Source organism: Podarcis raffonei, chromosome 15, assembly GCF_027172205.1.
Source record: "Podarcis raffonei isolate rPodRaf1 chromosome 15, rPodRaf1.pri, whole genome shotgun sequence".
Taxonomy (NCBI): domain Eukaryota; kingdom Metazoa; phylum Chordata; class Lepidosauria; order Squamata; family Lacertidae; genus Podarcis; species Podarcis raffonei.
The window spans coordinates 24,510,585-24,524,196 of NC_070616.1; the positions used below are offsets into that span (position 1 = coordinate 24,510,585).

A 13,612-nucleotide genomic window follows, 5' to 3' on the forward strand; every position below is an offset into this window, starting at 1 on the left:
ATCACAAGGGTCGTGGTGAGATGCTGCGGTGCTCAGGTCCTGGCTTTTAGGCTTCCCATGAGCATCCTGCCAGAGCAGGATGCTGGACCAGACAGGCCTTTGGTCGGATTCAGCAGGAGCATGGGGAGCCGTGCTTGGTTTAATCTAGGTCAGTGTTGATCACACAAATTGGCAGCAGCTCTCTGGAGTTTAGGCAGAGAACCTTTCCCAGGTCTGACTGGGGATTTCAGGGATTGAACTATGCTGGTTTGCATGCAGCCATGGGTAAGTAAATTTGCAAGGTGCCTCCTGCATCCCTTCTCTGATAAGGTAAAGGTAAAGGGACCCCTGACAATTAGGTCCAGTCGTGACCGACTCTGGGGTTGCGGCGCTCATCTCACTTTATTGGCCGAGGGAGCTGGCGTCCAGCTTCTGGGTCATGTGGCCAGCACAACTAAGCTGCTTCCGGCGAAACCAGAGCAGCGCATGGAAACGCCTTTTACCTTCCCGCTGGAGCGGTACCTATTTATCTACTTGCACTTTGACGTGCTTTTGAACTGCTAGGTTGGCAGGAGCAGGGACCAAGCAACAGGAGCTCACCCTGTTGCGGGGATTCGAACTGCCGACCTTCTGACTGGCAAGTCCTAGGCTCTGTGGTTTAACCCACAGTGCCACCCGCGTCCCCCTTCTCTGGTAGACATGGATTATAAGATGTGCCCGCATAAGTATTTCCCAAGGGGCTTGGTTTACCCAGACAGCAGTATAAAAATGCACATTGATCAAGCGACATGACACCCAGCATCCTTATCCTATATTCTAATAGCAAACTCAAATGGAGGGGGAGCCCTTAGGTAGCCAAAGCAACATCCCCACATGAAGGAAGTACTGCATGAGCAGGCTTAGGGAACCCCCCAAGGGTTGCAGATATCCTGGCTGGGACTGGTGGTAGTTGTAGTCCAAATATCTGGTTGGCACCAGGTTGTGGGAGGCTACTGTACACTCACTCCTATGCTTCTGCCTGGTTGGAAAATATTCTGTAATGTTTTGTTGACTCCCAGCTTTTAAGACACGTTACGTATCCTGTCTGTTAATGTTACTTCTTTTTTTCAAGAGGAGAGTAAGCGGAGCTCAGCCTGGCCTCCAAGTCACACCTGGATGCTTCTCTCCTCTAATGTTAGATTCATATGGAGAAGAGAGTTATTGTTAAGTGATGAGCAGCAGGCACTCCGTACATGCTCAAAGACACTTCTTTTCCTGTGGTGAGCTCTGGCAGAAAATAAGCTCTAGTGCCTGCTCAAGGTAAAAAAAAACCCAAAATGATGGGCAGAGTGGAAATGGAACCACAAACCCACTTCTTCTTGGATTGTGTACAGCATTTCTGTCTCAACCTTTAGCCAAAAGGGGTGTCAGAGCAGCTTACAAAAATCAGTTATAATATGGTCCTGACCTTAGGTTCACAATCTGAAAAGATGTGACGCAAGAGGAAAATGGGAATAGGAAGGAGGAGGCAAAAACCAAGCTCAGGCACAAGTTCTTCAAAGTGACAGCCCATGTCTGTGAAAGTCCTGGCTGTTTCGCATTTGATGAAATGGGTTTCCTTGCCTTTCATCCCGCCATTGCTTTTATGAGGGTGAAGGTGCTTCTTTGGAAATATAGAGAACATTTATTTACACCCCACCTTGCAGGCAAGGCCAAACTTGGCCCTCCAGCTGTTTTGGGACTACAATTCCCATCATCCCTGACCACTGGTCCTGTTAGCTAGGGATAATGGGAGTTGTAGTCCCAAAACAGCAGGAGGGCCAAGTTTGGCCATGCCTGCAAGCAGCTCAAGGCGGCGCACCTGCTTCTCCCTGCTCCTCATTCTCCCCGCACAACCACCCTGCGAGGTAGGCCAGGCTAAGGGGCAACGTGGACTGGGCCAAGCTCACCCATTGAGCCTCGAGGGCTGAGTGGGGGAATTGAACCCGGATCCCCCGGTCTCACCCCCACCCCACCCCCCACTCTGACCCCTTCTCCGCCGCCCTCCCGGCTCCTGACTCTTCCTCCTCCCTCCCCTCCCGCCTTCCTCTCCCCTCTGCCGCATCCCAAAGATGCCCGTCCCTGGGAGCGCCTCTGCCTCCGACGCGCTTCCCCGCTTTGCCTGTAGCTCTTGGCTCCGCTCTGCAACTCTCCGGTTTCCATCGGAGTTGGGGAGGAGGGAGAGAGGGGAGGGAGAGAGGAGGGTGGGGAGGGGGGAAAGAAGGCCGGCCGGCGGAGCTGGCTTGCGGCCTCCTTCGCCAGAGTAAGCGGTCCTCCTTCTTCCCCAAGCAGCCCGGAGCGCCAGCTTGCCAGCCCAGCCGCAGAGCGCCGCCGCCGCGTGAGTATCGCAGATCCACGCGGGCTGGTGGGCTAGGGAGGCCGGGCGATGGGTTCCCAACTTGCCTGCTTGGAGCTGCAGTTTCTCCCGACTTTGCTGACACCACCTTGCTTTTGTTTTGGGACCGACACGATCCCAGAAGATCATCCGGGAGTTGGGAAATGCCTAGCGGGAGAAGATTTTGCTTTCTTTGGGATTGATTTTAATCCGAGCCACCCAAAAGCCTTGCCCAAAAAAATGCACTGGAAGAAAGAGCTGCTTTCTTGGGGAAATTGAAATAAAAGTGGCCAAAGTTTGTGGCTTTTAAAAAAGAATGGCCTGATCTGGACACCACAAAGGGGCGGGGGGGTCTGGATTCCAATTTTGAGTTAGTCTGGTTTTTAATTTGAGTATTCATTCTGATTTGTTCCACAATGGTTAGCCTAATTTGCTTGTGGGGTGTTTATACATCTTCCCATGAATTAGCCGTTCATCCCACACTTTTCCATGCATTTTCCCATCACTTTCTCAGCCACCAAAAGTCTGGGTTGGTTGTTTTTTTAAAAGTGGATTTGTTGTTCCAGGGGAAGGGAGTGCTTGAATTGCGCAAACCTAGATTTCCTGGGGTGCTCTTGAAGGCTTCCTGCAAAATAACATACAGGATACACCCAGAGGAGCATCTGGTGAACATTATAGAATTTGAACTCGGGTCTCCTGGTCCTAAGCAAACACTGTCTGCTAGGTCACTCTGACTGTTGGGAAGGTGTGGAAATGAGGGGCTTTGATTGCTGCAAGTGCCCCACAGGTTGGAAAGAAAGTCAACCATTCTGGACTGATATTCACCATTATATCTCACGCACATCATATGCAAAAGTTATTGCTACTTGCAATCCACAGGTAGGAGACTAATACTAAAAGTCAGTAGTAAAACTTGGTTTTTGCTGAATGCTTAAAAGGGCCTTGTGCCCTTTATTCTCAGTAATCATTGCAACAGTCCTGCTAAGTGGGCCTGTTTTATTAACCCCATTTTGCAATCCGGTGTAGATCAGACAGACCAGTAGAGATCCTAGAGCCGTAAAGATAGAACTATATGCCAATGGCTCATTTTTCTGCCTATATTAGTACGGTTGCATGTCACCCCAATCTGAGCCATGCGAGATTCCAGGGACACCAGGAATTACCCAGCAGAGTGGGTAATTACTCAGAATGAGGAACAGCAGAGACATTTATCTTTTTGATATATTTACACATATATACAACCTGAGCCTGGATGTGTGGGGTGTTAGGGGGAGGGTAGTACCTTTGCTGGGGGGTACCCCACCCTGCACTCAGCTCTCACCTGTGGTTCCTAGAAGCTGTGAGCATGCGACATTAGCCACACCCTGGGAATGGCTTTGGCTGGCTAGCTAAACCACGTGAGGGTACCTGATGGGTCTCAAACCCTCGGTGAGTTAGGGACTTCCCCTGCATGCAAAGACAGGCTCTGGCAGATTGAGCAGACAAGACCAATAGTCTCTTGACCAATGGTCAAGAAAGTGGTTTCTCCACATGCTTTAGGGGGAAGGGGCAGATGGGGCTCCTCAACCCAGGAACATAGCACATCTAGCAGATGGAAAACTCTGGTCCTCCACTGCCTTGCTGGATATATTTGGAAGAAGAACACTACCCAAATCCGGAGACCCTAAGACAGTTGGATGCTGCCTTCTGGCAACTCCTGCAGCCAAGCTGGTGCCAAACATCTTGCTCTGCTTTCCTGTGGACCCCACCAATGATGCCAAGAGTCTTGTTGTCTGGGCAGTTCAGGACCTCTGTACACACTGCCCAGGCTTGCACCCCAAGGAGGTCACTTCAGTGCTGATAATGCAGCAGTTTGACTTCACCCACACACCCTGGCTAGTCATAGCAGAGCTTAAGAAATACAGGGACTAGGCTCCCCAAAGAATATCCTTCTTTTTTCTCTTCTTTGGTGATCACTTGTAGCCGAGTAAGATTGTCTTCCATGAACACGGTCTTAACAGTGAGTCTGTAAGTGACTGTGGAGGCCAATTCTGGATGTCCTTCCACACTGGGGACATAGGTTCCCGGATGGGAGTGGGTCATAGTGAGGGTTTGCCAAACGTGCCTTCCTCTTAGCATATTTCTCCCTTTCATCCTGAGTCTGAACGTGTTCAAAGTCCACACCACCTTTGGTAAAGGCTGTTCTCCAATTGGAGCACTCACAGGCCAGTGTTTCCCAATTGTTGGTGTTTATACTACATTTTTAGGGGACGTGGGTGGCGCTGTGGGTTAAACCACATAGCCTAGGACTTGCCGATCAGAAGGTCGGCGGTTCGAATCCCCACGACGGGGTGAGCTCCCGTTGCTTGGTCCCAGCTCCTGCCAACCTAGCAGTTCGAAAGCACGTCAAAGTGCAAGTAGATAAATAGGTACCGCTCCAGCGGGAAGGTAAACGGCGTTTCCGTGCACTGCTCTGGTTCGCCAGAAGCGGCTTAGTCATGCTGGCCACATGACCCGGAAGCTGAACGCCAGCTCCCTCGGCCAGTAAAGCGAGATGAGCACCGCAACCCCAGAGTTGGTCACGACTGGACCTAAGGGTCCCTTTACCTTTATACTGCATTTTTAAAGATTTGCCTTGAGAGTGCCTTTAAACCTCTTTTGTTGACCACCAGCATTACGCTTTCCATTTTTAAGTTCGGGATAGAGTAGTTGCTTTGGAAGACAATATTCAATATGACCAGTCTTCAGCCAGTTTATGTTGAAGAATCGTTGCTTCAGCACTCACCCCACTACACCCCCAATCCTCACCAGGCTCAGGCAATGCTGAAAGAATGTAAAGCATTGAGATTTTGGATGGGTTCGCTGCATTCCAGTCCCGTTAGCTATAGCTAAATCCCAAAGCTGAAACTTATAGGAGCTCTGAAGACAACCTGGACTCTTGCAAAAAGTGGCAAAAGATGGCAGGGGCAGGAGGGAGAGGGGAAGAAAAGAGAAAGGAAAGGAAAATAGATGAGCAAATTGTCAGAACAGGCTGGCTGGCAGGCAGAAGGAGGACAAAACCAGGACAAAAGTTCACAGGCTGATTCTGTGGTTTGAAGGCTGCGTTGCGTGCCCGGCTGGCTCCTGGCATCAGTCGGGCCTCTAGAGGACTAGCCTCTTGGGAGGCTCTGGCTTCTTTTCTCTGATTCCATGGGAGGCGAAAGGAGCGTGACATCCCAGGCGGTTGCTTAAGAGCCAGTTGACATTTCCTCCTCTCTCTGTCTCTCTTCCCGCTGCCCCCATCGCTCACCGCAAAATACACAAAATGCAGCTTAGGAAACCCAGAGAATTCTGAGCCATCTGAAGCTCCCAACTGTTCCAAGGGAATCATATGCATTAATGGATTTAGGTTGCACAATTGCTAGTCTTACAGTTGGATTAGGGTGTGGAGGTTCCCTGGGAGATCAGCCATGGGGGTGGGTGTCTAAGAGGCACCATGGGGGTGGGTGTCTAAGAGGCACCATGGGGGTGGGTGCCTAAGAGGCACCATGGGGGTGGGTGCCTAAGAGGCACCATGGGGGTGGGTGCCTAAGAGGCACCATGGGGGTGGGTGCCTAAGAGGCACCATGGGGGTGGGTGCCTAAGAGGCACCATGGGGGTGGGTGCCTAAGAGGCACCATGGGGGTGGGTGCCTAAGAGGCACCATGGGGGTGGGTGCCTAAGAGGCACCATGGGGGTGGGTGCCTAAGAGGCACCATGGGGGTGGGTGCCTAAGAGGCACCATGGGGGTGGGTGTCTAAGAGGCACCATGGGGGTGGGTGTCTAAGAGGCACCATGGGGGTGGGTGTCTAAGAGGCACCATGGGGGTGGGTGTCTAAGAGGCACCATGGGGGTGGGTGTCTAAGAGGCACCATGGGGGTGGGTGTCTAAGAGGCACCATGGGGGTGGGTGTCTAAGAGGCAATACTCTGCTCTGGTTTTGCTGGAGTTCTTCTAACTTTTCACGAAACGGTTGCTGCAATTAATTTCTGCGGGGAGAGGTGGAATGCCAACCTGAATAAAAACCAGTTGGACCTGGAATCTTAGCTGCAGGTCTGTGGGATGAGGGGGGGTGAGAGAAAGGCACTCTGCACATGCTCAGTGGCACAATCTTTCAAATTAAACCAGTCGGAAAGTTGCGTGAATTAAACAAAGAAGAACCATGTATACCACCTTGTGTTCCTTGGAGGTGGGATAGCAATATAATAAATACTCTGACTGACTAAAACTCTGGAAATCTAATGCACCAGGGAACAACATAAAATCATAGGGAGCTGCCTTAGACTGAGTCACACCCTTGATCCATCAAGCTCTGTACTATCTACACAGATTGGCCGTGGTTCTCCAGGGTTTCCCTACCTTGGAAATGCAAGGATTGAACCCCAGAGACGTTCTGCATGCAGAGCAGGTGCTCTCCCACTGAGCTGAAGCCCTTCCCCTGCTCAGTCTAGTCTAGGCCAAGCATTCTAGCTTACCGTATTTTTTGCCCTATAGGACGCACCGTCCCATAAGGCGCACCTATTTTGGGGGGGTAATAAAGGGGGGGATTATTTTTTCCCCAGGCACGGGGCTGGGGCGGGGGAAGCCCGAGCTTCCCCCGACCCCAGCCCCCAGAACAGGCAACTCTCCGCAAGCCGCGGGAGCCTGGCGCCGGGCTCCCGTGCCTTGCGGAGAGCTACCTGAAGCCCCGGCGCGACTGCTCAGCATGCCGGGGCTTCGGGATAAGAGGCAGCTCTGCGCAAGCCAGGGGAGCCCTCCCGCGGCTTGCGCACAGCTACCCGAAGCCACGGCGCGACTGCTCAGCGCGCCGGGGCTTCGGTATAAGAGGCAGCTTTGCGCAAGCCGGGGGAGGGCTCCCGCGGCTTGTGCACAGCTACCCGAAGCCCCGGCGCGATTGCTCAGCACGCCCGGGCTTCGGGGTGCAGGCAGCTCTGCGCAAGCCGGGGGAGCCCGGGGGGGACTCCCGCGGGCTCCCAAGGCTTGCAGATAGCTTCCTGAAGCCTGGAGAGGGAGAGGGGTCAGTGCGCACCGACCCCTCTCACTCTCCAGGCTTCAGCAAAAGCCTGCATTCGCCCCATAGGACGCACACACATTTCCCTTCATTTTTGAAGGGGAAAAGTGCGTCCTATAGGGCGAAAAATACGGTAGTTCTTTCCAGCTTCACTTCTTCCTATTTGCAGTGATTTCTTTTGTTTTAACTGTGTGGGAGAACATAAAAAGAGCCCAGCTACTGGGTCTGACCAAAGGCCCATCTACATAGCCCAGCATCCTCACAGAGACCAATCAGAAGACGGTGGGGAACCCGTAAGCAGGACCCGAGTGCAACAGCACTCCCCCCCCCCTTGTGATTCCCAGGAACTGCTATTCAGAGGCTACTGAATACCAAACCAGTCATACTGCAGACAGTACATAGGCATCACAACTAGTAGCTACTGGTAGTCTTGAATTTGTCTTTCAAAGCCATCCAGTTGGCAACTATCACTGCCTCTTCTGGAGAGGGGGGGAAATCAATAGTTTAACTATGTTAGCTGGCAAACTTCAGAAGGCTGGGGAAAGCAGAGATGGTCTCAGCTGATGGGCAGGTTTATATGGAGCAAAGCATCCCTTAAAGCATCCCAGGGCCAGATTTAATAGGCCTAGTTATCTAGGGCAAGTAGGAATTTCATGCAGGTGACCATTCAAGGAAGGTTGACTAAACTTTGTCTTTTGTGGGCATAAACGCATTGGATTAGGTAAGCTATTTTTAAAAAAAAATTTGTGGACCTATTTGCAAAAAACCACTTCCCCGAGACCCTGTGGAGGTATCTGACAAACTCCTCTCTCTGTAGACCACCCCAGAAATGGAGCACGCCGTCTACTTCTTCCTCTTCCTGCTTACATTGACCACAGACTCTGTCCAGATTGAGGACAATAAGATCCCCAGCCTTTGCACTGGGCACCCCGGAATTCCAGGCACCCCCGGGATCCATGGTAACCAAGGCCTGCCAGGCAGAGATGGGCGTGACGGGCGTGACGGAGCAGCAGGGATGCCGGGAGAAAAGGGCGAAGTTGGTCAGCCAGGTAAGGGCACCTCTGCCTCTGGAGGATCTCAAAGGGCTTCCTGGTGCCTGAACGAAAACTTTTGGTCTTTAGATGCAGATGAGGCAGGTTAGGAGAGCACTATTATTCCCAGGTCCATTTCTATCATGCTAAGCAATCTAATTCTGCCGAAGCCCTGAAGTGGATAATTCCAGCATTATTGTCTCACAATGTATTGGGGGAAGGAGTCCTCTGTGTTGAGTTATCAACTCCATAGAGCAGGGCCAGCCTGTCTGGTGACCCATTTTTCTCTGTGTGGACAGCCAGCTGGCTTTCAGAGCTATGCAAGCCTCAACCATCAGCAGCTGGGCACGGCTAAAATGGCCGCACAAGACAAATGGGGAGGCCTGGCGGAAGTAATAAGGCCTGTGGACTGAAAGTTCCTCACCCCTCTGAGGGAAACGAGGTCATTTAAATTAAGACCCAAACTTCTAACCATTGTAGTCGCCACAAGCAAGACGAGGGGATAGCTGGTGTTTTGCTTTCTACTGAGTTCTCTCTTTTCTGTCAAATAATTTTTATTGCTTTTCAAAAAAAAAATTAACATTAAATTAATTTAAATTTAATACAAATTTGAAAGTTGACTTCCCACCCCGCTATCTTGATGTTTCTCTTCCCTCCCTTACTTGCTGCTCAATGTTACATAATTTCCCAATTCCATTTCAAGAGAAGAGTAAGAGAAAAAAGAAAAAAAGTTAGCAAAGGATGCAAGCGAAGAACTTCCAATTTCCCATCTGCCGGTAACAGAAAATGTGTGTGTCTGTGTGTGTGTACACACAAAAAAAATACATACACACATATAGTGGTACCTCTGTTTTTGAACGTCTCCGTTGTTGAACATTTCAGTTTTCGAACGCTGTAAACGCAGAAGTAAATGCTTCATTTTTCGAATGCGCCTTGGAAGTCACACCGGAAATGCAGCTTCCGTATTGAATTTTCCGTATTGAGTTTTCCATATTGAGTTTTCCGTTTTGAGGCTTCCATATTGACTTTTCGGTTTTCAAACATTTCAGAACTCGAACGGTCTTCTGGAACGTATTATGTTCAAAAACCGAGGTACCACTGTATATAAAATCACCCTCAGTCCATGCAAAAGATAATAATATTTAAAACCTTCAGTCCATGCAAACATCCATCTTCTCCACTTTCTGTTAAGCAATTTCTTTAAAGTCAGGGTGCCTCAGAATCATTTGTTCCTTTTCCCTACGAAAAGTCCAAGATGGGTTCCATAATTATTAATAAACGTTAGCCATCTGTTTCTTTTAATTTCACCTCTACTAATTCCTGCCACCATCACTCCATATTGCAGAGTACTAAATTCTTCCACCCATATCCGCGTTAAAGCCTCTATGTGGCGAAAACACATCAGATCCATATTCCATTCTCAAACATTTCCTAACACTGTCCTTGGTTGTTGTTTCATTCCATAAAGGAGCAGTGGGCCCCACAGGGGAAAGAGGCAGCCCTGGCCTCAATGGGTTTCCCGGAGAGAAAGGGGCGCCTGGGGAGTGCGCAGTGGCCCCCCGCTCAGCCTTCAGCGCCAAGCGCTCCGAGTCTCGCAGCCCTCCCTTGGCTGACCAGCCGATCGTCTTCGACGTGGTTCTGGTCAACGAGCAGGGACATTACGACGGCAATACGGGGAAGTTCCTCTGCGAGATTCCGGGACTGTACTACTTCGCCGTCCATGCCACTGTCTACCGCATGAGCCTCCAGTTTGACATTATGAAGAATGGCAAGTCGGTGGCCTCCTTCTTCCAGTTCTACGGCAACTGGCCCAAGCCCACATCGCTGTCCGGTGGCACCCTGGTGCGGCTGGAGCCGGAGGATGAAGTCTGGGTGCAGGTAGGGGTAGGGGACTACCTTGGCTTCTACTCCAGCATCAAGACAGATAGCACTTTCACAGGATTCCTGGTCTACTCCTACTGGCAAAACTCTCCCGTCTTTGCCTGAGAGACGACTCACCCCTCTCCACCACGCGATTTGCGGAGGACTCCCTTTCTTGGCTCTGCCACAGCTGTCGTCCGTGGGGATACCTGTGGCCCTTCTTAACCCGAGGGGTGCGGCGCCCCTTTAGCTAATGCCTGTAGAAGGGTTTTAGGTTCTTCCCAGAAGGTGTCTGACAAACCCTCAGGCCACGGTCAGGATAGCTGTGCAGCAGAGAAGCTAAGTGACCTTTGTAGCTCACTAGCAAACAGTGTACTCCTTGCGGAGTAGATTTACTTTCTATATCTATACACATACATACTTAGGGCTGTGCCCCGCTTGCTTCACTTGCCAGCCCCACCTACCCCTTTGGTAACCACCCTGCCCCACATCAGATGTCAAATGACAACATGGCTTTTAGAAGACATCTGAAGGCAGCCCCATAGAGGGAAGTTTTTAATGTCTGATGTTTTGTTGTGTTTTTATATTTTGCTGGAAGCTGCCCAGAATGGCTGGGGAAACCCAGTCAGAAGGGTGGCATGTTAATACAGTAGTACCTCGGGTTAAGAACTTAATTCGTTCTGGAGGTCTGTTCTTAACCTGAAACTGTTCTTAACCTGAAGCACCACTTTAGCTAATGGGGCCTCCTGCTGCTGCCATGCCGCTGGAGCACGATTTCTGTTCTCATCCTGAAGCAAAGTTCTTTACCTGAGGTAATATTTCTGGGTTAGCAGAGTCTGTAACCTGAAGTGTATGTAACCTGAGGTACTACTGTAATAAAATTATTATTGTTGTTATTATTATCTGACCAACCACCCTCCCATTACACCCCCTTGTTCTCCCCTTGCAGCTCGCCTGAACCTCCATACCTTTTTAAAGGAGGAGGGAGGCACAGTTGACTGAACGGCACTATGAAGCGCCTCTCTTTCCTTTGTCAAACCTCACAGCAGGCATGTTTGACGGAGGTCAGCCAGGAGCCATTCAAGAGCTTGCCTGGGCTACCCTGTCATTTCTTGTGCTGCAGCTGACGTGGCCATCTGTCGGCAGTCCTGTGAACTGCAAAGCATGACATTCAGTCCTTTTGTTTGTTTATAGGGAGACAGGCCACACTTTCCCACAGTTCCTCAGAAGCAGTCCAACTGGAAGGGGCTGATGTATTTCTGCAGCTCCTCCTCTCCCTGTCAAAGGGGAAGGAGGGTCCAGAGCAAGATCGCTAGGATCAAACCCCTATTAAACCATGAAATCAATCTTAACTCGTATATGGCATTTAGGGCGGGTGGTATCTGGTTTTCAAAATCTCAGCTAAACCTCATGATATACCAGCGGAGCTGGCAGAGTTAGCAGGGGCTGCAGGAATCAAGAGAAGCATTGGCTGGCTTCATGATTTCCCCCACATTGTGATTTTTGCATAGCACACACACACACACACACACATTTTGATTCCCGATATATTCCCAGGTCAAAAATGATGAAACCAATATCGCAATGTGGACTTCAAACCGGTTTTGAACGATATATTGATATCACCTAGCCCTAATGGCACTGCAGAGAAAAATTAGAGTAATCGCACAAATGAAAAATGCCACAGATGGAATTATTTAAAAACAACAGTACAGTGGTCCCTCTGGTTAAGAGCGCTTCAGGTTATGAACACTTCAGGTTACAAGCTCCGTTAACCCGGAAGTAGCTGCTCCTGGTTGCAAACTTTGCCCCAGGATGTGAATGGAAATCACGTACCAGAGGCACGCGCACAGCAAGAGGCCCCATTAGTGAAAGCACGCCTCAGGATAAGAACGGTTTCAGCTTAAGAACAGACCTCCGGAACGAATTAAGTTTGTAACCAGAGGTACCACTGTAACAGTGTGAATGGGTCATTTCCCACGTTATCTTCTTAATAGGGTAGCACATGCACAGAAGCCTTCCTGCCCTCTCTTGCTATGGCAGCCTGTAGTGGCTGTTAGAAGGTTCCAACAGCCACTACAGGCAGCCACAGATCCAGAGTCGTCTTGTGCAACATTCCCAGCAATGAAAGGGGCCCATCACTGCTCACTCATTTATTTTTAACCTAAGAAGGACTGGAAATCAAGGCTCTGGCTGTGTTGTTTTCCATCTGGTAGGAAAAGAGCCTCTTTCCTATTGGGTAGCCTAGGGCAAGATAAAGGTTGCAAGCTGACTGCTCTGCTCGCAGCCCAACTGCAGAGAATATATATCAGAAAGGGTGCACAAATTCTCATTCATAGACCAAGCAGCAATAAAAAGTTTAGCGTAGATGTTATAGACGTGTGGCATGAGTTATCCACTAGGGGGCTCCCTGAGCCCAAAGTTTAAAAAGTTTGCTGGCCAAGTTAATTAACCCTAGAATGGATTTTGTTTGTAAGATTGTTTCACGCATGACATTTCTTTTTTCTGACATGGAAATTTGAGTCTGTTAGTCTATTATTCCTGTATGCAAAGGATGTGTATATGTATATATTCACTCTTTTGTTCTCAGTCTTCCAAAGTGTTTTAAATATAATGAAAATATTTGGGTGCTGTTTTATATCTCTGTATGGCGGGGTGAGTATCAGTGTTTGGAGAGATCTTTTTTACTGGTAGAAAGCATTTTGGAGGGAGGTGTTGCAATGTTTTTCCCGACTCCTGCTCCTCAACATTTTACAGCAGCCCAATAAAGAGAAAATAAGTGGGTGACATCCCGCATTAAACAGAGTTAAAGAGAGCAAAACTTCATCTGTTTCAATTCTTGTATACTAGAAATTAAAGAACCTATTGATTCATTCCCTGTCTTTGAACTGATGAATTCATCAATTTAACCTCTAAGCCAGATTGCATATAGTTATTCCTTCAACTTGGACCTTTCTTTGGATGTTGGAGGCTGTATAAGGGATTTTAAAAGGTACCATAAAGACATAGTCAGGTATTTTAAACGATTTCCACTGTTGTGCTATAGTGATCCTGGCAGCATCCGTGTCAAAAGTTCATTTTGGTGAAATATCTTCATAGTGCCTGTCCATGTATTTAGTAGGAATAACTGGGTAGTTATTTGAATATGTGTTTTAATAATCTTTGAAATCTCCTAATAAATTTCATTCCAGAATGACGCAACCTGTGGGCATTCCCACCAGAGATGGGGAAAAGTTCATTTATTCCCTCAACCTGCCTGATGAATGGTTTATTGGAATTTGGGATAGTTGAATGGGTATGTGATACTGTCATTGATGAATATACTAACTCAATGCAAATAGGCCAATGCTCAACAGGACCCAATATCCTGATGACCAACTTC

At 49.3% G+C, this 13,612-nt stretch overlaps 1 protein-coding gene across 1 annotated transcript; it reads left to right on the plus strand.

The window, feature by feature from the left end:
• Positions 1-8,130: 8,130 nt before the first annotated feature.
• On the plus strand, positions 8,131-11,126 carry C1QTNF5 (C1q and TNF related 5). The gene is made up of 2 exons (XM_053367174.1): positions 8,131-8,388; positions 9,839-11,126. The coding sequence occupies exons 1-2, from the start codon at positions 8,169-8,171 to the stop codon at positions 10,354-10,356; spliced, it is 738 nt and encodes a 245-aa protein (XP_053223149.1). The 5' UTR covers positions 8,131-8,168; the 3' UTR covers positions 10,357-11,126.
• The last annotated feature ends 2,486 nt before the right edge of the window (positions 11,127-13,612 follow it).

What these genes read in the sequence shown, in the direction of transcription:
- C1QTNF5 (XM_053367174.1), top strand. Translation starts at nt 8,169, where the DNA reads ATGGAGCACGCCGTCTACTTCTTCCTCTTCCTGCTTACATTGACCACA. An exon ending in GGGCGAAGTTGGTCAGCCAG is followed by an intron (nt 8,389 to 9,838) that starts GTAAGGGCACCT and finishes CATTCCATAAAG; the next exon opens with GAGCAGTGGGCCCCACAGGG.